At 37.7% G+C, this 25,187-nt stretch overlaps 3 protein-coding genes and 1 pseudogene across 24 annotated transcripts; 2 read left to right on the top strand and 2 right to left on the bottom strand.

The window, feature by feature from the left end:
- Positions 1-1,511: 1,511 nt before the first annotated feature.
- Positions 1,512-24,357, bottom strand: LOC110884990 (GBF-interacting protein 1). Of its 22 annotated transcripts, none has more exons than XM_022132670.2 (13): positions 24,202-24,357; positions 23,852-23,931; positions 5,211-5,450; positions 5,037-5,124; positions 4,838-4,913; positions 4,505-4,759; positions 4,082-4,188; positions 3,910-4,015; positions 2,932-3,055; positions 2,579-2,811; positions 2,368-2,463; positions 1,923-2,265; positions 1,512-1,842 (listed from the first exon to the last, which is right to left on the bottom strand). In XM_022132670.2, the coding sequence occupies exons 6-13, from the start codon at positions 4,557-4,559 to the stop codon at positions 1,653-1,655; spliced, it is 1,254 nt and encodes a 417-aa protein (XP_021988362.1). In that variant the 5' UTR covers positions 4,560-4,759; positions 4,838-4,913; positions 5,037-5,124; positions 5,211-5,450; positions 23,852-23,931; positions 24,202-24,357; the 3' UTR covers positions 1,512-1,652. The 22 variants fall into 22 exon arrangements, with proteins under 22 accessions (XP_021988362.1, XP_021988364.1, XP_035834836.1 ...); XM_022132672.2 differs by having other exon boundaries at positions 24,150-24,291; XM_035978943.1 differs by lacking the exon at positions 5,211-5,450.
- On the top strand, positions 6,509-7,993 carry LOC110881610 (protein ALP1-like). The gene is made up of 2 exons (XM_035978191.1): positions 6,509-7,004; positions 7,116-7,993. The coding sequence occupies exons 1-2, from the start codon at positions 6,509-6,511 to the stop codon at positions 7,766-7,768; spliced, it is 1,149 nt and encodes a 382-aa protein (XP_035834084.1). The 3' UTR covers positions 7,769-7,993.
- Positions 11,770-12,384, bottom strand: LOC110884994 (protein EXORDIUM-like 3). The gene has a single exon (XM_022132687.2). The coding sequence runs from the start codon at positions 12,382-12,384 to the stop codon at positions 11,770-11,772; it is 615 nt and encodes a 204-aa protein (XP_021988379.2).
- On the top strand, positions 15,057-16,096 carry LOC118483300 (annotated as a pseudogene).
- Positions 24,358-25,187: the final 830 nt, after the last annotated feature.

The raw sequence follows: 25,187 nt of genomic DNA, 5'->3' as shown, positions 1-25,187 counted from the left end.
AATATAATATAATATAATATAATATAATATAATATAATATAATATAATATAATATAATATAATATAATATAATATAATATAATATAATATAATATAATATAATATAATATAATATAATATAATATAATATAATATAATATAATATAATATAATATAATATAATTATAATTATAATATAATTATAATTATAATGATTAATTAACACGCTCATGATCGCCCATCTAGAAAATAAGTGTGCGTGTGTTCGTGTTCGTTTGTTAATATTCTAAATGAACAATTTACCAGCATAAGTAAACAAACATGAATTAAAATTAACGAACATAAACGGACGAATATAAATGAATGAACAAAAAAAACGTCTACGAACGCAAATGAGCAACGAAACACATATTTATATTCGTCTTTTTAACTAAATGAGTTGTTCATGTCCGTTCATTATTATATAAACGAACTTCCATATTAAGGATTCCTTATGTTCAGTTCATTTACATGCATAGAGGGTACACCAAATATAAATTGTTATTTAAAAACAATTATAAATACCTAAAATAGTAGCTTAAGAAAAAGTTTTAAAACGGTTTTAAAAAACATGTATGTGAAAAAGAAAATGTTTTTTTGAAAAATAATTTAAAATTATGTTTTTTAAATAAGAAAGAAACTTTAAGTAAACAATAAAAAAACCTTTTTTCTTATTAAAAAACATGTTTTTAATTTTTATTTTAATAACATTTTCTTGTTCATATAAAATGTTTTTTACACCCTTTTACTATGAAAAATAAACTTTTTTAAATAATGATGTTATAAAGGGTTAAATATGACAAGTTTTAAATTGATTTTCTAAGAGGGATATAAAAAGTAAGAAAGGAGGTATATTTAGTCTACCCCTTATGTAATCGGGTGGTTGCACACCCGATGAATAGCAATGACAACTTACTATATGGTAATCACCAGTCACCTCTTTCAAATCTATAAATTTAACCAAAAAACGTGGGTATTTTTTTCGGTAGGTATAACTACTCTTGGTTTTCTTTTATCCCCAAACCTATATACATTTCACACATCTTATGCGCTCTTTGTTAAATAGGTGCTAACTAATATGCTGGAATTGTTGGTTTCCTAACTAAACTAGTTTAATACCCGTCCGGTGGACGGGGGTATTTTAATGTCATAGTAAGACTATCCGCATCACTGAAAGGCTATCCTTTCTACAAACAGCCTAATCAGTATGCCACATCAGCTTTTCACTTATTCTTCCCACAAACACTTTTTACCCACAACAATAACATATATATCCTTCCCACAAACAACCTTATTATAATTATTTTATTAAATTTAAACTAAATAAAAAAAAAAAAAGAAAGGACCCACCATTCCCCCATTCTTCACCATTCTTCCTCAAGAATCCTTAAGAATGAACACCCTCCATGTCATCCTCTACAACACCCACTAATCCATCCCTCTCACAAATGCCCTCCACATAGGCCAAGAATCACCTACAAACATCCTTGATGTGGATAGTCTAACACAAGTATTCTTTTCTTTGCGTTCACCCTAGAGAAAACATTAATTGTTTCAAATAGTGTATTGGTATGAAAATAATTCATCAATTCAAGCCAACTATTGACACATAACTAAAAATGATTCGTCTCAAACTAAACTATGTTCGAAGAAGGATGAACCACCGGATATTGATGACCTGGCACCGGGAGTGAAGTCTCTTGCTTGGATTCGGCGTGCTCAGGGCCCACGTTATATGACACATCACCTTCAGGTACATCAACAGAGGATGGTGGACGGTCAAGATTATTGCCATCATCAGCAGTTGCCAACACATCTTGATCCCTGAATTCATTAAAACTATTGGTCAAGAGAATGCAAAATACATGAATAAAATAAAACAAAAAACTGTGAAAATTTATAACCTGTTAGTCTGTTCCTCTATATGTTCAGTGGTCTCCTCAAAAGCCTCGGAAATAGATCGATTCTCGTCAATCATAGGGCCAGGCCCACCAGGCCCGCTTAAGGTGTTTGAATTAAGCCCAAAAGAAGCATCAAAGCTTCCAAAGCAGAACCCTAGTTTCTCAGCTTCGGGAACATGAAGGTGGTTGCGTGATTCCTTTGACTCTGGAATACCGGATTCTGTCGTTGATGACGGAGGAGCTTCAACGGGAACGGAAATGGGAATAGCTGGCACCTCCGTCACAAGTGCTTGAGCAGGAATAATAGGATTTGTCAGTTTTGGTTTCCATTCCTTAACAGGAGCGACTGTAGGAAACAAAAAAAAAAAAGTAAAAATATCAGCCAGATTTCACTTTACGTTCATTTTTAGTACTACTTTGTATAGATTTGAGTCGCATGATATAATACCCTTATAAGGCCCAATTACTTGCTGTGGCCTGTTATGAGGCCCGTCTCCTTGAAACATCTTTCCTTGCATGAAGGAGCTCCCGACATCCAATACAGCTGTCATAGTAGCCATTTACAAAAAAAAATAATAATTAAAATAATTATTACAATAGAAATCATGGCATCATATGAACATAGTTTTTTTCTCTTTTGAGTAAGAAAAGACCCTTACAGGCAGTTTTGCTTTCAATCTTGACGAAATCCTCGTTGACTTTTTCGAGAGGAGTTTGTTGACTTCCAACTTCAAGGCTAATTGTACCAACAGGAGGTTGGGAATCCTGTGATGGCATAAGAACAGAATCTGAAGCAGACAAATCTCCCAAAGCAGCAGTCAAGATTTTGACTTCAGATTCATTGATACCACTTGCTGGTATGGTACTACTTTTCTCAGCAACTATGCAAGAACTGAAAATAATCAGGTAGCAAATGCAACTTGTGAGGATTTAGCACATATATTTTGTATCTATGTATATTAAAAGGTTACGTTGTAAACGAATAAAAAGGAAAATCTAGTGAATGCAACACCTTGGAACCACGGTTATCTCTTTACTCTTCTTATCCTGAGGTGCAGGCAGAATTACACCGTCATCTGCAACATGGTTGATCTCACTTTCTTTTCCAGATGGAGCATTCTTGTTACTGCCCGCATCTAGGTTTTCAAAAATAAAATATTGTTAGCATTTGAAGCTTTTATGAAATTAACCCCTGATTCAAACAAGAATTGAATGATAAAATGTATAATCATGTAATAACTATCTTAACCCAAGGGCCCATTCATTAAAAAAAAAAAAGAAAGAAATAAAGAAAGAAACTACTGGCATCAAGGAAAACTTTGAACCGCACGCACTTGTGACCCTGTGATAACATTTCAAGGGAAGTTAGGAGGTCTCTGATCTTGGTTCTAAAAAGAAAAGGCGTGAAGCGCTCCAAAGCAATTTGGTCCCAAAATCTGAGGCACAAGGCGTGCGCATCGCGTACGTGAGGAGGGCGTCTACATGCAACCAACTAAGCTTTATTTACAATCAGAAGCTGCATATCTCTCACTTGCTCTACACATAAACCTTTCATATTTTTTCACCCCTTAGCCCTTAGGTTGATTTGATCAAACTTTTACAAACGCTAATTTGACCAGTTTTGATCAATTTGACCCAGAACTACATGAGGGGCACCTTTTTGCCCCTGATGTGTTTTCGTCTGCGGCTCGTGCACCTCAAGTGCACCTTTTTAAACCAATCAGATAGTGAAGAAGCAATCAGATAATGAAGAAGCAAGTTATAAGTTGCTGTAAAAAAAACTGATTACCAAGTATAAAAGCAAAGTAATATACCAATTCCTAACTAATCAAATCTTCAACTGATTATCTAAATCTAATTCACGAAGTCGCAATAATCACGTTTCAAACACACATCCAAACAACCTTTTATATAAAATTCAACGAAGAATGACAGTTATGAATATAACAGATGAGGCAAGTTAAAATATCCAATTTGTAAATTAAATTACCATGAGAATTGTGGCGAGACGAGTAGTTCCCCCTACCACCCCTGCTTCCCCGACCCTGCATCCCAGGTTTCCACCTAGTCTCCGTAGATTCCTTAACAACATTCTGCTGAAAAAGACAATCAGTTAATCACCTAAACGAAAAGCTCAAAACTGTTTGCATAACTACACCTACCAGACGCGTAAAGCACATCACTTTACCATACCATAACTTTAACCGTTCGCTTATTCCTCTTACCTCTTTCTTGTGGTCACGCATCCTCCTTACTTCATGAAACGGATCTGCATAAAAACAAAGTAAAAGATTTCTAATTAGTATAACATGTTAACATCCATCTTCACTTTGGAAACAATATTTAATCCCATAAACATTCCTATAACAAATCACAACAAATAAACAAAAAAATAAGCTAAACTAAAACAAAACTTCAAGAAACACACTAACCCTAATGACACAAGCTACAGAGTAAACAAAAACAATAATTTACATCACTAATCACCAATACACACAAAACCCACAATCAAAAACAGTTGAAAAGAAACAAACAACATGGATCTACTAAACAATCTTGAACAAAAGACCAGAAAGAAAGAAAACCTTGCAATAAAAGCTTCTGGGCAGTCTCGTTTGGATCCATAGAACAATCTTTCATGTAGTAAGATTTTTTTGTAAAAAAATAAAGCTGAAAAGAAGTAATCAAATTTAAAGCACAAATTTGTATGATTATCTAGGAAAGGGTTAGCCATATTTGAAGTTGGCTCTATGAACTAATGCCACATGAGATGTTTCATATGCAACTGGAAGTGCACCAGCAGCCAACAGATCACACCCATCACTTCAGGAACTCCATACCTACAATTGCAAGTAAAACTCAAAATTAGAGCAAAATTTATCAAATTTCATGCGCATGTAACTGACATAATTACTCACAAATCGTTCTCACCGGCAACGTTGTATTAGGCGAAACCTGTTAAACATATACTTGTTACCGTTTCACACAAGTTTACTCCATTAAAACCACACATGAATGCATAAGTTAGTACTTGTGTAAGGCATAAAAGTAAAATAAAATACCACTACTGAAATTTGAAAAAAAAAAATTAAAAAGCAACTTGAAAGAGAAAACAACCTTCCATTGGGGGGTAGACTCCCCTGTGAGTATAACCTCATTCACAATAGCAATATTCATCTAGACACCAAAGCCTCATATAGAAGACCTGCATATTTGAGTTAATAACAACTATTTAGGTCTTACAAAGATTCATGAATTACAATTATGCAGTATATAGAAACGTAAACTAACTGATTTAGAAACCATATCCGAAACAGAGCACGTGATGTTCGGATTGTCACCCGATGAACTTCGTTGGAAACTGAAGCTTCGAAATCCGAAATTACTCCCTCATTTTCTTCCTCTTCCGTCTCGGTTTCTGGCAGGTAGGTTGGGCTGGGGCGGAGAACAGTAAGGCCTTAGCGATGGCGGCGAGAATCTGACAAAATCTGAACCCTAGAATCCCGATTTCACATGAATTACTGGTATTACCTGTTATAGATTGAATCTTCAGATCCTTAGCCGCCATTGGAGAAGGAAGGCAGACGAACAGGAGCAGAACGGTGGTTTTGCGGAGTTTGAATGAGGTTATAAAGCAAACATGAGAGTTGGAACAATTAGAACGTGGACCAGATTAGGAAACATGATTTGTGGAGAACATGAGCAGAAAAATGTCGAGACTATGAAATTACTGTGAATTGCTATGTTAGCAGTTAAAAATAGGAGTTTAGAGGGTCAAGGTTTATTTTCAGCATCATCCAATGGACAAGAATGATTCAAAAAGTAGTTAGACTTAATGTTCCATATATATATATATATATAATTCCATCGTATGTTATGCCGTCTTTTGTTAACATTATTTTAAATGATAAGATCTGTTTGTTCTTCTTTTGTGAGATATTATTTACGTGTATTGTTACCACTTTTAGAAATTGGGTATTAACTATATTTTGAATTGCAAATAAGCCGCAATAGGCTATTTACGACTGAATTATGACCGAAAATGTGGTCGCAAAACCTTCATGGGTAATGTTATTTGGAGACAGTTTTGTGCAGGGAAGTTATTTTGCTACTGAATTTAGTGATTGCTTTTGCAATCGCAAAATATGTGATTGGAATTTGCAATCGTTTCTTTTGCGACTGCTCTTTAGTGACTGCTTTTTTGGTTGTAAACCAGTCGAAAATATTTGTCATACTCGTCAGTTTCAAAATGCCTCTCACTGTTGTAGTACTTTAGACTGAGTGTAGTGGGGCGACTCCCACCCCCAGGTCGCCTGGTATCGCCTGGAACACCGCCCCCGGGGGCGACTTGGGTGGCGACCCCCTCTTGCCCAACCTCTTCTCGTTGCCCACTCAACACACAATTCAAACATATAGCCGTTGTATTCCAACGGATATATTGACTAAATTTTATGTTTTTTTTTTAACCAAATTACTATATATATATATACATCTATCATACAACACAACACACTCTAAAAATATACAACAAAACACACTCTAAAACTACATTCTTTCAACATAACCATTTTGTTTTTTTGGAACCACAAATGGAGTTCAACGTCCCTTCGTCATCCTCGTCCGACGATGATACAACTTCATCTAGTTCTTATGAATTTGAAGAAGCCATCAACGAGGCGGTAATGACAACGATCAATTTAATGGTTCACGTTGCCAGCGAGGACAATGAAACGGATGACCCACTGATTAGAAGAAGAAATTATATTATGCGGGATCGTGCCGCAGGACAACAACGGCTGATGCAAGACTATTTCGGGGAGGAGCCGGTATATGACGCGAAGATATTTAGACGTCGCTTTCGCATGAGTAAACGTCTATTTACCCGTATTACAAACGACATGGAGGAAGATTATGATTATTTCAAACAAAAGTATGACGCTCGTGGGTATCTTGGCTTTACTTCGTTACAAAAGTGTACTGCGGCCATCCGACAACTTGCATATGGCACAAGCGTTGATTCATTTGACGAGTACCTGAGAATGTCTTCCAAGACTGCGCGAGACACACTCATACACTTTTGTAAAGGTATATTTAGTAAATTTTGTTTTCAAATTTTTTATATATTTAACTTTAGCGTCAATTTTTTTATATGTTACTGTCAATGTTCGTATACATATTTAAATTAAAATTATATAGGTGTGATTGAGTTGTATGGGCCGGCTTATTTACGACGTCCGACTTGGAGTGATCTCCAAAGGATGTACGAAGTGCATGAGCACGTTCACGGTTTCCCCGGTATGATCGGTAGCATGGACTGCATGCACTGGAAGTGGGAACAATGCCCTACCGCTTGGCGTGGTACACATACTAGAGGCGACATTCGCAAACCATCGTTAATATTGCAGGCGGTTGCATCTTATGATCTTTGGATATGGAATGCATATTTTGGTCAACAAGGTTCTCACAACGACATCAACGTGTTTGAGTCTTCGCCGGTTCTCGAAGAGATTATAAACGGGTTGGCACCAACTTCAGCGTTTTATGCGAGCGATAATTACTACAAACGCGGATATTATTTAACTGACGGTATCTATCCGGAGTACGCAACGTTCGTAAAGACGTTCACCGAGCCTATTGATCTTAAAAGAAAATATTTCACGAGAAAACAAGAATCAGCAAGAAAAGATATCGAGCGAGCGTTTGGAGTTCTTCGAAAGCGATGGCACGTCATCAATTATCCAGCAAGATACTGGACAAAGGAAAAAATGCATGACGTCATTTACACATGCATTATTTTGCATAACATGATATTGGAAGACGAAGACAGCCATTTGCCAAGATTACAATGAGAATGACCCTTCATTGTTCCCGGAGTATTGGACACAAGAAGTATCATCGGAGACACGACTCGAGAACATAATGGATATAAAGAATAGACAGAAACACACCATGCTTATGTATGACTTGATCGATCACCTATGGGACAACAAACAACCAGGATACGAGGCGGAACTCGTTAACGAGGATGAAGGAGATAACGAGGATGAAGATAATAACAATGTAGTCGACCTCGACCTAAACGAGTACGTTAGTGACGATGAGTAGTAGATGTGTATTGTTGTATGTTTTTTAATGAATAAGTTGTATGTTGGTTATTTTATTTAATGAGTATCAATAATTTTATAAAAAAATATAACACTTTATATTTTGAACATAAAAAAAATCAAAATTAAATGGGTGCCACGTGTCGCAAGACGCCCCACCCAGCAAGGTTGCCTCACTACCCCTTTTTTGGTCAAAATCCTCTTATGTGACGTGGCGCCACGTGTCGCAAGACGCCCATTCAAAAGGTTGCCCCACTACACTCAGTCTTACAGTTTGGCATCTTAAAATATATGATTAGTAGGGTACAGTTTAAAGCAACAAAAGATCATAGTCAGTAGATTCTATATTAGATATTATATTTATATAACAAGGTACACTCCCAACCGTTTAAATATTAGATATTATATTATATTGTATAACAAAGTACACTCCCAACCGTTTAAAATTAAAAAAGTATGGGACTAAGTCTTTTTGAATATAAATAAATAAATTTCGTTTTCCCATAAAATAGTCTAAACTGATATTCTAATTTGGTTTGTATGGACTCCCATCATCAAAATACAATAATTCCTTTGAAACATTATCGATGGATAACAAAGGCTTTCTATTGATACAAAGGAATTTGCACACTCGCCATCAGAACCTTCTTACACTAGCCACCTTTACCATCATCTTGGTAATAAAAAAAGGGTCATGGTATCTAGACACCCCCCAAAAATTAGTGTACATCCCTTAATATGAAGTGTATAGCCCAATACGCTTCTTATAGGGTTCAAAAGCAATAAATGCCACACCAATAGGAACCATATAGGCCAATACGCTTCCCATTCATACACTGAACCCTGACACTCTCTGTCATGCAGGCATTTCAGACATAGAAAAGCACTGAAAAGTGAAAAGGACTAAAAAGTGAGGCCAACAGGAAGTGTATTGGACAATACGATTCCTTACCGTTACCAGGAAGTGTATTCAGCAATACGCTTCCTATAAAGCTTTGGTTGGTACGCTTCCTATAGGATTTTGGTTGGTGGATGAATTAAATCAATAGGAAGCGTATTGGGCAATACACTTCCCATAGGGACCCAATAGGAAGCGTATAGGGCAATACACTTCATATTGATCTGAAAAGCGACCTCAATAGGAAGCGTATAGAGCAATACGATTCCCATAGGGACCCATCAGGAAGTGTATAGGGCATTACACTTCTCATAGGTTTAGTTGGTAGACGAATTAATTCCATACGAAGTGTATTGGGCAATACGATTCCTATCGGACCAGAAATCTGTTATATATCCAAACTTTCGGGGATGAGTGTATTCTCGCAAAAACTAGGAAGCGTATTGGTCTATATAGCCGTAATTCAATGATGTGACAACCCGAGTTTCAAAGACCTTTCCTTGACACATTACTTGTTACAAACTTTATCTTTGAAATTTATTTGAGTATGTGTACTATTTGAATATGTGTATTATTGAGTATGTGTAAATTATGAGCTAGTTATGAGCTGGTTAGAGTTACAAACTTGTTATAAATTATTAAACTGTTCACAAGTCACAAGTATAACCGACGAAACCTTAGTGCAATAACCCCAATCTGAACTCGACAAAACAGGGGGGTTTCGCCATCACCTGGTCGACGAAACATGAGTTTCGTCTGGGTGAGTTTCGTCAAAATGGGCTTCGGCCCAACTATAGTCCAACAAAAACCGCCGACATCCACCACCGCCTCCATTGCCACTCGTCGCCGCTACCACACACCACTGTCGCCGCCATTGCCACTCGCCGCGGCCACCACCCACCGTCGTCGCCCCACCACCTAGCTACCGCCCCAACACCAACCACCACCGTCACTGCCACCCACCACCACCGTCGTTGCCACCCACTATTGCCTCAGGCGCCACCAAGAACCACTGACGGCCACCACTGCCGCGCCCACCACCGCTACTCGTCGTCGCCACCACCCACCACCGCCACCTCTCACCAGCCACAATCACCGCCACCGACCACCACCACCACTCACCGCAAATTTTATTCCCTTGTTTTTCTTGCCTACCAAACAATACACGGTAATACTTTATTTCATTCTCATATGGTAACCAAACACGAAATGGAATGGTAATGATCCATTGCATTCCCTCGTTCATTCCACTACCTCATTCATTCTATTACCCCATACCAAACACACCCTAAATGCGACACCAATAGGAATCGTATAAGGCAACACGATTCCTATTGGTACGATGTACCACCTCGCTATGACATACACGCAGTTCATAACTTAAAAGATCTGAAAAGTGCCCCCAACAGGAAGTGTACAAGGCAATATGGTTCCGTTGTCAATAAAGTATATGAAGCGTATAGGGCAATACGTTTCCCATGTCAGTAAAGTAAGTAAAGTATAGAAAGCGTATAAGGCAATATGGTTCATCTTGGATTGGATGGGAGGCGAGGTTTTACCGATTATTCCACTGCCATTCCTTCGGACGGGTAGAGGTCGGGTTTCCACGTATTTGGGAGAGCCAAGAGGCTGGTGGCGGTTGAGTAGTCGACCTTGGCCACAGCGCCCGGTGTCACGGTGGTTGTTACTCGTTCCTTTCCGTTCAAAAAAAAAAAAAATAATAATAAGAGCCATATGCTGCTTTTGAAAAAAAAAATCTATAGGAAGCGTATAGGGCTATACGGTTCCTCTGGTCCCATAATCATTGCATGAAAAGTGTCTGAAAAGTTGTACTTCAAGTACACGTATAGGAAGCGTATAGTTCAATACGCTTTAACCCACAAGAACCGTATAGCCCAACACACTTCCTGTAGGGTTAGGGATGTGCAAATAAAAAGAGGGGATGTGTGGATACCGAGAGCCTAAAAAAAGGGTCATGGTATCTAGACACCCCTAAAAATTAGTGTACATCCCTTATCCCTTAATATGAAGTGTATAGCCCAATACGCTTCTTATAGGGTTCAAAAGCAATAAATGCCACACCAATAGGAACCGTATAGGCTAATACGCTTCCCATTCGTACACTAAACCCCGACACTCTCTGTCATGCAGGCATTTCAGACATAGAAAAGTACTGAAAAGTGAAAAGGACTAAAAAGTGAGGCCAACAGGAAGCGTATTGGACAATACGATTCCTTACGGTTAGGAAGTGTATTCAGCAATACGCTTCCTATAAAGCTTTGGTTGGTGAACGAATTAAATCAATGGGAAGTGTATTGGGCAATACGCTTCCCATAGGATTTTGGTTGGTGGATGAATTAAATCAATGGGAAGTGTATTGGACAATACACTTCCCATAGGGACCCAATACAGAACTTTCATAACTAAAAGCTTAAAGAATTATTGCTTTTCATTTTTTCTTTTTCTTTTTCTTTTTATAACATTAAAAATCAAACAGACGGAAATTTCGATAGTCAAAATAGACACCAAACATCCCAGTCTATTGAATCTAACTTTTTTGCTCTGAATTTAATTAAAAGAAAATTATCATCATGAAATATCCTTTAATGTTAAGTTACGTTTAAATGAATCGTAACAAATTCTTTTTTAATTCAAATAAAACCAAAAGACATGATCGATCTTTTAATATATAAATGTGGTTAATATAAATCAACATGCAATAATAAGAAAATTTTAAATTTGATTAACACTACTAACTTCTTATATGCTAAGTTATAAAGCTAATATCACCGGCTACTCACATGTAGATGCGTCTCCAAGGTTACAAGGTCCAACATCTTTCTGGTGACTAGGGGCCAACACAGTCATCCGCCACATAGCTCCAGACCCATTGTATGAGAAACCGTCTTCGGATCCCATACACATTAAAGACCACACCATTGGCATCCTGTCGCACTTCCCCTATGTATCCCAACACACCACCTCCCCCGTATTTTCCAATACAGAGGTCCGCTATCTCCACCGGATCAGCAGGATCACTACTCGCATACCACACATTGACCGATGGATCCGTAGCCATCTCCGCCATCTCATGAACGATAACACTTATCATCGCGTCAACACCTACCTCACCGTTGGGAGATTTCAAGGGTTTCACAGCTCCACGCACGTAATCCAGAATAGCAAACGGATATGCGCATAAGCTCGGGCACATCCTTTCCGAATTTCCCACCCATGAGTAAGGCAAGGTGTACCCCACGATGGATGGAAATGTAAAATAGTGGAATCCGTATGCTGTCACACAGAAATCTTGCACTTGAATGTCGTCGGAGGTAAGGACGAGATACGAACCACCCTTGGATTGGGCAGGTAAGGGGTTCATCTTGGCCTTGATGGCGGCTTTTATGACCAGCTGCACCGAAAGGCAGGGAAAGAATGCGACCCTGAGACCAGAGACGTTCATTTTTCTCTTGCACCTAAGGTGACCGACCGGGATATGTATGAACCCGTCTGGTCGGTGTAAAGCTAAACTACTTTCCACCAGTCGGACACCGAAGGTGAGTGGCGGATGGGGGCGGAAAAGGAGTTGATAAACTCCCTTATTATTCTTTTGTGGGCGGGTTTCCATGCCCCGTACCATACAATATGGACGGTAATATCGGGAGATATCACCGGACCCATGTGGTAGATAAGTTTCCCATCGTAGTTTTTGTTCTTTTTGGTTATGTTGGGGTTCATAGCTAGGGTTCTAGAGAGAAGAAAGAGTGAAACTACGAGCAAACAGACAGGGCCGGCCATTTTTTTAGGATGAGTGAGTGTGAGAGCCGAGAGGGATAATCTATTCATCTATATATAATAAATAAAATAAGTTAACTAGTAAAGCAAAGTGACAAAACAGATACATCATGTATAGTACGTAGGTGAGATAAATATTAGGTGTGGTCAATGTTGTAAAACAAAGACCTAACAATATGGAGAAATATTAGAACCAAAAATATTAGGTGTGATCAATGTTGTAAAACAAAGACCTAACAATACATCATGAAGAAATATTAGAACGACAGAGTCAAAGCTCAACAGTTCTGCCCAGGCGAATATGGTAGATTAGTGCCTAATAAAATTATAACAAATAAGATTATTTCGATAATGGTGTAGTATTCTGAATAACATGACTTGGATGATTTGATAATTCAACATACATATTGGGTAACTTCCAAATACAGAATATTGACAAAGACAAAAGAAAAGAACTCATAGATGAAGGTATTTTGATTATATTATAAGAAAAAGAAAGACAAATTCAGATGCTTGGTGTACCAACATAGTTGATCTGATCAATGGAAAAGAATCTGCTAATGCTTATACAATTGTGACTTATACAGTACAATAATTAGTTACTTATAGAAAGCGAAGAAGACTCACACCTAACAAAACTGATTCTCAAACAATATGTCTGATCACCCATTTTAAATTACAATATACTGGTATTATTGTAATTATTGTAATTTAAAGTGGGTGATCATGCATATGGTTTGAGAATCAGTTTTGTTAGGCGCGAATCTTCCTTGCTTTCTATAAGTAACTAATTATTGTACTCTATAAATCACAATTGTATAAGCATTAGCAGATTCTTTTCCACTTATTAGATCAACTATGTTGTTACACCAAGCATCCGAATTTGTCTTTCTTTTTGTTATATAATAATCAAATCAAAATACTTTCATCTATGAGTTCTTTTCTTTTGTCTTAGTCAATATTCTGTATTTGGAAGTTACCCAATACGTATATTGAATTATCAAATCATCCATGTCATGTTACTCAGAATACTACACCACTATCGAAATAATCTTATTTATTATAATTTTATTAAGCACTAATCACACTTAATGATCCACTATGAAGTATGAAGAAACAGTGATCAGAGTGACCGGAATCAATCGGATTAGGGGTAGAGTCTCTGCATAAAAAGATTAATCCTATTGCTTGATTCGGGGTTTTAGCTGAGTTCCTTCTCCGGTGATCACTGAAAAACAGAAAGTCGTTAGACTCGCCACAGGGAGAATGGGGTTCTCTCCGTGACCACCCTCCGGCGTGAGAATAAATACAGTGATCTTGACGAAGAAGAAGAAGTAGTAAAAGTGAAGTGAAAGTAGCTTGTGAGATCAACCTTCAATAGCTTATTTATAGCCGGCTTTTGGCAGGAAATTGGTGTGACGGAGTAAGTAACGGAAAGCATTTTCCATAGGCGGTTATTCTCTTTTCCGTCGATCATTAACGTCACATTCAATCACACAGATCATAAGTGTGATCAACGGCTAGGGAATTGCCACGTGGAAAGTGGGCTTGGGTAGACCCTTCTCCAAGTTGATGCCATCATCGTGATTTAGATGAGTATCCAAGATCAGGCCACATCATCTTTCAGTTGTAACCGAATGGTTGTGCACGATGAGTATTAGAGAGTCTTCTAGAAGATCTACAGCTGTAAACCTTTATCTTTTTGCCACGTGTCTATTCTGTTGTAACAAAAAAGATACTCTTGTTCAAGTCTTAACTTTAGGCGCGCAGAGATGTTTAGGATTTTATCCTCAAGTCTAACTGTACCCTTGCGCGAGCCCGCGCAAGGGTGTTAGTTGAATGTTAGTTTCACCATTTCTCCGGCGCACGGTTATCGAAGATTGTTTTCTTCTACATCTTTGTTTAGAACCGCTGCGCAGTCGCGCAAGGTTCTGTTAAAGGTGTTCTTGGAATAAGACATGGTATGGTCTTGTGTACTTGCGCAAGGTTTCCTAAACCATGTTTCTTCCTAAATCTTGTTTAGGACCGCGCAGGGTCTTTGTCCAAGATATTTTAGGATAAGGTTGTGGTATGGTCCTATGCGCCTGCGCAAGGTTTTTGGGACCATACTCCTTCAAAGTAAAATTATATTAGGCACTATTCTGTCGTATTCGCCTAGGCAGAACTGTTGAGCTTTGACTCTGTCGTTCTAATAATTTTTCATGATGTATTGTTAGGTCTTTGTTTCACAACATTGGTCACAACTAAAATTTTTGTCATATTATTAGGTCTTTGTTTTACAACATTGACCGCACCTAATATTTATCTCACCTACGTATTGTACATGATGTATCTATTTTGTCATTTTACTTTACTAGTTAACTTAATTTATTTATTATATATAGATGAATAGATTATCTCTCTCGGCTCTCAGACTCACTTATCCTAAGAAACGGCTGGCCCTATCTGTTTACTCGTAGTTTCACTCTTTCTTTTCTCTAAAACCCTAGCTATGAACCCCAACATAACCAAAAAGAACATAAACTACGATGGAAAACTAATCTACCACATGGCTCCGGTGATATCCCCCGATATTACCGTCCATGTTGTATGGTACGGGGCATGGAAACCCGCCCACAAAAGAATAATAAGGGAGTTTATCAACTCCTTTTCCACCCTCATCCGCCGCTCACCTTCGGTGTCCGACTGGTGGAAAGTGGTTTAGCTTTACACCGACCAGACGGGTTCAAACATATCCCGGTCGGTCACCCTGGGGCAAGAGAAAAATGATTGTCTCTTGTCTCAGGGTCGCATGCTTTCCATGCCTTTCGGTGCAGCTGGTCATAAAAGCCGCCATCAAGGCCAAGACGAACCCCTTACCCGCCCAATCCAAGGGTGGTTTGTATCTTGTCCTCACCTCCGACGACATTCATGTGCAAGATTTCTGCGTGACAGCATGCGGATTCCACTATTTTACATTTCCATCCATCGTGGGGTACACCTTGCCTTATGCATGGGTGGAAAATTCGGAAAGGATGTGCTCGGGCTTATGCGCATATCCGTTTGCTATTCCAGATTACGCGCGTGGAATTGTGAAACCCTTGAAATCTCCCAACGGTAAGGTGGGTGTTGACGCGATGATAAGTGTTATCGCTCATGATATGGAGGAGATGGCTACGGATCCATTGATCAATGATTGGTATGCGAGTAGTGACCCTGCTGATCCGGTTGAGATAGCGGACCTCTGTATTGGAAAATACGGGGGTGGTGGTGGGTCGGGATACCTAGGGGAAGTGCGCCGGGATGCCAATGGTGTGGTCTTTAATGTGTATGGGATCCGAAGACGTTTTCTCATACAATGGGTCTGGAGTTATGTGGCCGATGACTGTGTTGGCCCCTAGTCACAGGAAAGATGTTGGACCGTGTAACCTTGGAGACGCATCTACATATGAGTAGCCAGTGATATTAGCTTTATAACTTTGTATATAAGAAGTTAGTAGTGTTAATTAAATTTAAATTATTCTTATTGTTGCATGTTGATTTATATTCACCACATTTGTATATTAAAAGATCGATCGTGTCTTTTGGTTTTATTGGAACTGAAAAAGAATTTGTTACCATTGATTTAAACTTAACTTAAGATTAAAGGATATTTCATGATTACAATTTTCTTTGGATTAAACACAGAGCAAAAAAGTTAAATTCAATAGACTGGGATGTTTAGTGTCCATTTTGACAACGGAAATTTCCGTCTGTTTGATTTTTAATGTTACGAAAAGAAAAAGAAAAAAAGGAAAAGCATTAATTCTTTAAGCTTTTAGTTATGAAAACAAAAAAGAAAAATGAAAAGCAATATTTTTTTTATTATGAAGACGATGTTAAAAGTTGCTAGTATAAGAGCTTCATTTATCAAACTCTCGTCTAGTAGCTGCATCTCTGTCTCATAGGCATCTCAATTCTCCATGCTACCTAATATCCAATACCTTCCTGGCTCTTAGTGATAACGATTTTGGGGATTCATTCCCGTCAATTCTTGTAAACCTTACATCCCTAAAGGTCCTAGACCTTTGTTGTTTCCATTTGAACTCATCTGTTCCTATAATGCCTAACCTTCTAGATCTGGACATTTCTTTTAATGACTTTGAACAAGCCGAGTAAGAGCAACTCTGGCGATGGTGTCACTTGAAACGAATGAATTTCATGAGTTATGTACCGGAGCCGAACAACTCAACAACAAATATGTCTGAATGTTCCGAATACGTTGTAGGAATCTGTCCTGACAACTTGTTATTTGATGCCCTGTAGGAATATGTCCTGACAACTTGTTATTTGACAAACTTAAGTGACTTAAGTAAGTAAAATTTGCCAAGCTTGATGGGATCCGCCCGCTCAACTTATTAATAGAAAATCGAGAGAATTGAGTGCCCTAATCTCTCCAATTTGTTCCGGAATTCGCCCACTAAGATAATTGTTGGACAAATTGAGACCCACCAACTCATGAAGTCTAGTTAACTGTACTGGTATTTCTCCTACAAGTTTAATGATTGAAAGATCCATTTTGATAAGAAAACTCAATGTTTTTTGTTTATTCTAGAGCAACAACTTTTAATACCTGAACCATCCCCTCATCGAAATTATGTGATATGTCTGGTCCACCAACATCTATGGAGTTAGCCATGCCATACAATTTTCCTAGACATTGAGGGATGGTTCCGGTTATGCTATTATGTGAAATGTCCAAGATGCGAAGGTTTGTATTGTTACACAATGAATTCGCGATTCCTCCCATCAAGTTATTTTTCTGGATAATGAAAATCTCAATGATTTGAGTTTTTCTCCAATCCAGTTTGTTATTTTTCCGTGGAATGCATTACCCCCCCCCCCAAATCTAAAATCCTCAACTGACTTAAACACCAAATTTCTTGAGGAAGCTCACCATTGAAGTTATTGTCCCTTAAGTCCAACCATGTCAACAATGGAAATTGCCCTATAGAGCTTGGAATGACACCAATTAACTGATTGGAGCTTAAGCTCAAGACCCTTAACCTCTGTCAATTCTTAAGACTATAAGGAAATTTCCCAATTAGCATGTTCCTGTAAAGATCGAGATAATATAAATCTGCCCTCTTGCACAATAACCATGGAATCGACTCGTTGAAATGGTTATTTTGCAGAAACAATACTGGATATTCAAAATCATTGTGAGCTTCGACACTAGGAAGGTTGGTCAAAGATCCGCTGAGGTTGTTGTGAGAGAGATTTATAAAAGGAATGACGGGCAACTTTCATAACCATGTGGGCAAAGGGTCTGAAATGGTTGTAGCTGACAATGATAACCAAACAAGTTTAGTTTGATTTCGAAACCACTGTAGAAATCCGTTTGAAATCTTGCAAGAACTGAGATTAACAAACCTTAACTGGAATGGAGGTAGCCACTCATGTGAGATATTGAATGTCAACTTAGTGTTAGAAGATGCATACAAGTACTTCAACATGGAAAGGCTAACAAAATGGGCTTCATAAACTACTAATTTCAACATGTTGTTTGAGACATCAAGAGCACCAAGTTTAGTTAGTTTCCCAACTGAAACTAGAATACTCTCACTTAAAAAGTTTGAAGACAAGGAAAGGAACTCAAGTGATGCAAGTCTTCCTAGAGATGCTAGGATGGGGCCCGTTAATCAATTGTTTCCAAGAATCAAGTGTTTTAAATATGATAACCTTCCGATGGATTCTGGAATTTAACCAGTCAATTTATTGGAAGAAAGGTCAAGGGAGGTAAGGTTCCCAAGGAATGTCGGAATGGGACCTACGAAGTTGTTTCGGCTCAGATTTAATACTTGTAATGATCTTAACTGACCCGTTTAAGTTATTTAAAGAAAGATCAACATGGGTAAGTTTCCCATGGAATGTAGGTAAGGGACCCACCAAACTATTAGAAGACGAATCTAACACTCTTAATGATCTTAAATTTCTTAGAAATTCGGGGAGTAGACCACCTATACCATACGTCATATGTAACTCTCTTATATTGGGCATTCTTCCAAGGGATTTTGGAATTTCACCACGTGTAGATAATCCCAACCATTCCCAAACGTATTCGGAGCATTCAGACATGTTTGTTGTTGAGTTGTTCAGCTCAAGTACGTCACTCATGAAATTCATTCGTTTCAAGTGACACCGTCTCCAGAGTTGCTCGTACTCGACCTGTTCAAAGTCATTAAAGAAATGTCCAGATCTAGAAGGTTAGGCATTATAGGAACAAATGAGTTCAAATGGCAACAACAAAGGTCTATGACCTTTAGGGATGTAAGGTTTACAAGAATAGATAGGAATGAATCTGCAAAATCGTTATCGCTAAGAGCCAGGTATTGGATCTTAGGTAGCATGGAGAAATTGTGATGCCTATGAGACAGAGATGCAGCTACTTGATGAGAGTTTGATAAATGAAGCTCTAATAAAGAAGGCATCATGTTTAGAAAGTTTCCAAGGTTCCATGATGGATAGAGATGACAGGTTTTGAAAAGAGTGAGGAGATCGGCCTTCAAAAAAATTGTAGCTAAGATCCAGTTTCTTGATGTTGGAAAGATTTCCAATGAAATCAGGTAGAACACCAGATAGAGATGTCGTAGAGAGGTTTAGATGTTGGAGTTGTTTCAAGGATCCAATGAACTGAGGGATCAGGCTTCCTTGAAAATCATTCCACCTCAAATTTAAGTATTGCAATTCCTTCAAAGCAACAAATGATGTGTCAACATCATTTATCACAAGGAAGTCGTGACGGCTAGAAATGCGACCTCTGAGATACAGACTTTTGTCGTTTTCAGTAATACCATCACACCAGACTCTCTCCCACAGGCAACAACTAGTGCATGTCCATGTGGCAAGCATGCCAGATGGATCAAATACACTCTTCTTGAATAAATAAAGAGATTGGAGCTCATTATCCATGCAAGCTTTCGCATGTGGATTACAGCCAAGAGCCTCCGTATCAGCCGGGCATGGCGAGACATCCGACGCCGCAGGTACACGGGTCCATGTGGGCCCATCAGAGTATACGGCACCCCAATATCAGAATTCTTACCTGTACCAGCCGCTGCCATATGAGTACCTTTCGCAACAGTCGCAGCAGCAGGTGGGCTGGCGGATATTTTTTATACGAGTGTATTTTACGAACATCTTGGAGGGTACTACAGTCATCCACTGGGCCCGTCATATCATTGAGCACTCATTGATCCTCCTGTATCTATCAGGTCCATGTGCTTGATCCTTTGTACTTTTGTTTGTTTGGACAATTTTTATTTTTGTTTGTTGGTGGTGTATCTTAATTGTGTTGGGAATGTGTGTTTATTGTGTTATTTGGTTTGTTGGGTTAGTTGCTCATGGGTTGATATAGGTGGTGCCCGGGTTAGGTTATGAAAAGCACCATACATTGGGGACAATGTATCCTAAGTGTGGGGATGTGGTAACCCAGGAGGGATTAGCGATTGAAAATGTTTGAAGGATTGAAAGCGGTTGAAAAAGTGGAAAAATTGAAAATTTTTTGTCTCAAGTATGCTTAAACTAATCTAGATCCCGAGTCATGGTTGTGCCTTTAAGTTTCATGAGAGTATTTCTGACAGGTTAGAAAACAATTGAAAAGAGATGCCTAACTAGGGGTAACATGTTTTACGAATTACACATGCTACCCATATTCCTTTCATTCTGTGAGATATTTGAGCCTACTTAGTTGTTAGTTGAAATTGCAATAAATGTTTATTTGCTGAGAGTAGGCCATATGTTGCTTTGTTTTAGAACTTGTGTGGTTGATACGTGTTGAGACTGTGGTTTAGCTTATGTACATAAATGATAAAGGCATTAGGATCCATTCATTGTTTTATATATTGATTGTTGATTTCATCCACCTTAGTTAACCATGTTGAGCCTTATACCTTTCGTTTGTTACACCTCGTTTGACTCGTTTGAAGTACCAACCATGAATTACAAGTGTGTTTAGAAGTATGTTATAGAAGAAAAAAAAATAGAAAAAATAGAAAAAGAAAAAAGAGAAAAGAAGAAAAGAAAAACAAAAACAAAAATCATTACTATGTTCGTGTCATATAAATGGGTCGAAAATAACCCAAAGTGTTAGTAATTATTGTGAATAAAGTTGTCATGGTTTGGTATTTCCGTTTGTGTTCGTCATATAAACATAAAAATCCAAAAATACATCCTTACCTTTACCCATAACCCAAAACCCAAAAGTCCTTTTGATATGTGCTACGTTATTTGATACACTGGAGGTGCGATTGCTTTACAAGCTTATGATTGCAAGTTAGCATATTTGGTTTTGAGTGAAATATATACTAGCACATTACACGCTAGTCTTGACAAAACCGAGAGGGCGTGTGGCATGTATGTAGTATCATAAGCATGTGAGTGTTAGTTAGGCAAGTCTTAAAGTTGTTTCAAAGATATATTATCTAACTGTCAAATTGTCAACCTCGATTGTGTCAGTCTATGGGATGGGTATGACGGTTGCTTGGGGACAAGAAATGTTAAGTGTGGGAATGTGATGGGGAGGTTGAAAACTGAGCGTTAATGTTATTATCTTACGTGTTTTATTGTGTTTTCGGTATTTATATACTTTGAATGTGATAACTATGTGAGATTGTGATTTTTCAGGTTAAATGCATAGTACGGTGAAGTTAGAATGGTTAGAGATGAAGCGGAACGCTCGAGGATGATAAACATGGTGTTCGGGAATTGTTTCGAGTTGTGTCGGGTCATTAAGAATCGTGGATATGCAAGAAATGGAGAAGATTAAAGTTCAGGGGGTAAATGGTCAATACATGAAACTTTTATGTATGATATGATATGATATGGAGTTAAAGTCGTGTCGTAGGTTACTGTCATCATACTGTAACTTACAGTCCCTTTATGGGAGATTAAATTGTGTACAGCAAGTTCCTACAGTAACCTACGCTTGGAGACCTCCACTTACGGTTGAAAGGGAATTGAGTTTTATAAAGAACCGTAAGCTACGGTCTGATGACCGTAGCCTACGGCGAGGACCAGAAATACGCGTAAAGTGATTTTATTGAGGGGATTAAAAGTGATTTTTTGAGTTGTTTAAAAAATGCTGTTATTATTGTAGCTATCCCCGAAAAAAGGCGTTTTTGGTGGCGTACACTCATTGTTGTTCGTAGAGGGATACATATCGTTACTTATGCAAAAGCTTGATAACGAAAGGGGTCTTTCACTGCAAGAAGACAAGATAGGTGAACATTGAATGTTATTTTTATGGTACAAAATTAAGTATGAGAAACATTTTTTAGTAAAAGATGGGTAATTTATGTGAAAAAGAGACCAAGAGAGTACCTCTGTAATTCTTTAAGTAAGTGGATAGGTAGCACTTGCTATTTAGATGATTTATAAAAGAGAGGTATAGTCAGGTGATTTAAGTGTGGTGTTGGTGTCGGATTTAAAATGGTGAGGTGATTTAAGTGCGTTGTTAGGTAATCTGAAAGAGCCGCAATGCACTTATTTTCTCGAGGACAAGGGTACCAATTGACCGGCTTCTAGAGGAAATTCAAGTTTTGCCCTTTGTACAGATCAAAAGTATAGCGAATCAATTGGGATTGGTGGCGTGGGTTTGATTTCTATTGTAACTGTTGATTTAAATTCATGTATGGTGAGAACAGTGGGTGTGTATTTTCTTGTTTGTATGCTTCCAGCAGTTGCTGAGAGTTTGTAAATATTTGGGTATGGAATTTAATGCAGTTTGCCTTCCAAATAGTAGTTAGGTGTCGGAGTTAGTGAGGAATATAGGTAATGAGGAATAGGATTATGATATTTAGGTCTGTCTATGAGGTATATTTATAGTGTCGCTGATAATTATAATCCAAAAAACCAGTCAAAGAAAGCATACATGTTGTGGGCTTACCACAGTTATTTGCACATGCGAGTTCATTTAATTTATTCTATCCCGAGTACGAGTACGTGTCTTTTCTTTATTCCCTTTTTAACCACACAAAAAACACACACATACCAGATTTAGATATATGGAGAGAGAGAGAGCGCGCCGATGGAAGAGCCAATGTTAAAATGAATGATAATGAAAATATAATTTTAGAAAAGAAAAAAAAATGAAAATAAGTTAAAAAGCTAAAAGTAAATATAATAATAATAAAAATAAAAAATAAAAATATGTTAACAGTTAAAAGTAAACGAAATGTGAATGAAGATTCGCCAGTCATACTTTGAAGAGAAAAAGAGAACTAATTTATTTCTTTGGTTTGCAAGTTTCTATAAACGATTTGGCAGCTTATTCATTGCTTTCACCATTACTTTCATTATCAAATCACAAGGAAAAAAAAGTCATACTAACAAAAAAAATAAACTTGTGAAACAAAAATTAAATTGAAAGAAAATCAATAACAAATCAGATTAGTAGTACAAAAAATAAGCATAATTAACTAGATCAAGATCTTGTAAGCAAGTTATAACTCTAAAACCAAATTAACACTACAAAAACCCTAAAGAAACGGTTGTGTTCATGCGCATTAGCCACTTGTACAGTACAAGTTGCTGATTTGTCAATTTGGGGCCTAAACTTTCTATCTCCTTGACAGACAAGTATCACAAAACACATAAAACTCATATTAACACAGTACAAAATCAAGCATAATTAAAATTTTGATGATCAAATCAGTACAAAAACAAGCATAATTAAAGTTATGATGATCAAATCAGTACAAAAACAAACATAATTAGTTAGATCAGGATTTTGTAAGCAAGTTATCAACTCAAAAACCAAATTAGCACTTCAAAAACCTAGAGAAACGATTATATCCATGCGCATTAGCCACTTGTACAGTACAAGTTGCTGATGCGCCGATTTAGGACTCAACTTTCTAATATTTGACAAACAAGTATCACAAAACACATAAATCATTTAACAAGATCAACGTAACACTTTTTACTAATCAACTAATTAATGCAACAGAATAACGAGATCAAATTCATTTAATCTTCTTACTTAATAAATCAAATTCTACTAACTAACTAAAGGTATATAAAACGCATATGTTAGATCAGATAACTGTTACTAATTCTAGTACGATTACCAGTGAAATCGAAGTGAAGGAGATAGATCGGGAGTGAGAGTGAGTTACCTTCATAACGTTCTGCTTGCTCGGCGAGCTTAGTGGTGTAAACGAAGATCTCGCGATCGGAAGTAGCCATGGAGATGGATCTGTGAGATTTGATGAAGATGAAGAAGGTGTCAAGGGTTTTGTTTGCTGGTTGTGAGTGGGAAATAGAGACGACAACAAATTTATAATACTAGTCAATCAATTTTCTTCTTTGAATTTTATATTTTTTTAGGTAAATTATTGTTTTAATATTAAAAAGTATGTTTGATGAGGTTAGAATGAACGTAATGTTAGATTTAGCGGGTATTGGCAGTCTCACTTTTTGCCCTTGTTTGCCCCTGCGGAAGAGTGTTTGAAGAAGAAGCGAGTACCTTGAGCAGAACGGCGACTGGAAAGAAGTTGAAGGAACTGAGAAGGGAGTTTAGCTGCTGCTGGATCACCGGCGTCCATCTTGTGAACAACAGTGATATTGAAGTGGTGAGATTTGTGTTGTTGTTTATAGTGGAGTCTTGATGATGATGGGGCCCGCAGAGACCTCCGGCACGTGGTAGTAGTTGGAGGCAGCTGGAAGTCTGTCTTCTTCATTCTTTCTTTCTTTTCCCGGTTGCCAATTAGCTTGCTTGCTTGCTTGTACATTTTGCATCATTTCTTGTTTGTAAAATTGTAATCTCTTTTTCTTTTGGCCTGGTCTATTCGCACACGTCATTTGTCTTTTTGCACATCCAAAGCGCCGCGCTATGGCCAAAGCGCCCCGCTTTGTCTATAGCGGGGCGCTTTGGATGTTTTTTTGGAAACAGGTGGGATGTGGGTTAGTTTGGTAGGGATTTTTGGTTGGATTAGTTTGGTAGGGATTTTTGAAGGAAAATTTTTTATTTGAGTTTTATTACATATAATTCATAGTTGTTTTATAATTACGTCATTACATACAAATAGAAGATTAACTGCAATATATATATATATATATATATATATATATATATAGGAGAGAGTTTATTGGGGAACACTAAAAAAGTGGGGAACTACGGAACATGGGCAATTTTGTCAAATTACATAAACAAACACGTGAGGCTGAGAAAAGCTAGGGTTTCGTTGGAGAAGGCTGAGACACGGCGGAGATACGACGGAGATCAAATCAGGTTCTCCGATTGCATTAAACAACTAAAATCAGTCGCTCTTCAAGCGGAAACACAACGGAGATACGATGTAGCTGCAATCAGGTTTTTCGATTGCGTTAAACAGCTTAATCAAGTCGCTCTTCAATCAAAAATCTTAGTTTCCTCTTTCAAAAGTAAAATTCGTTGATGAATCTTCAAAAACATTGCCGGTAAAACGAAAAATTATAAAATTATAAAATTTC

Source organism: Helianthus annuus, chromosome 10 (genome assembly GCF_002127325.2).
Source record: "Helianthus annuus cultivar XRQ/B chromosome 10, HanXRQr2.0-SUNRISE, whole genome shotgun sequence".
Lineage (NCBI taxonomy): Eukaryota > Viridiplantae > Streptophyta > Magnoliopsida > Asterales > Asteraceae > Helianthus > Helianthus annuus.
This window is presented reverse-complemented; position numbering and strand designations above follow the sequence as displayed.

Bases quoted from the DNA above. Each gene is read 5' to 3' on its own strand.
- LOC110884990 (XM_022132670.2), bottom strand. From the start codon at position 4,559: ATGAAAGATTGTTCTATGGATCCAAACGAGACTGCCCAGAAGCTTTTA. The intron at 4,016-4,081 runs GTAGGTGTAGTT...TGTCTTTTTCAG, and splicing joins TGATGTGCTTTACGCGTCTG to CAGAATGTTGTTAAGGAATC. The intron at 3,056-3,909 runs GTAATTTAATTT...TTGAAAACCTAG, and splicing joins GTCTCGCCACAATTCTCATG to ATGCGGGCAGTAACAAGAAT.
- LOC110881610 (XM_035978191.1), top strand. From the start codon at position 6,509: ATGGAGTTCAACGTCCCTTCGTCATCCTCGTCCGACGATGATACAACT. The intron at 7,005-7,115 runs GTATATTTAGTA...AAAATTATATAG, and splicing joins ACTCATACACTTTTGTAAAG to GTGTGATTGAGTTGTATGGG.
- LOC110884994 (XM_022132687.2), bottom strand. From the start codon at position 12,384: ATGAACGTCTCTGGTCTCAGGGTCGCATTCTTTCCCTGCCTTTCGGTG.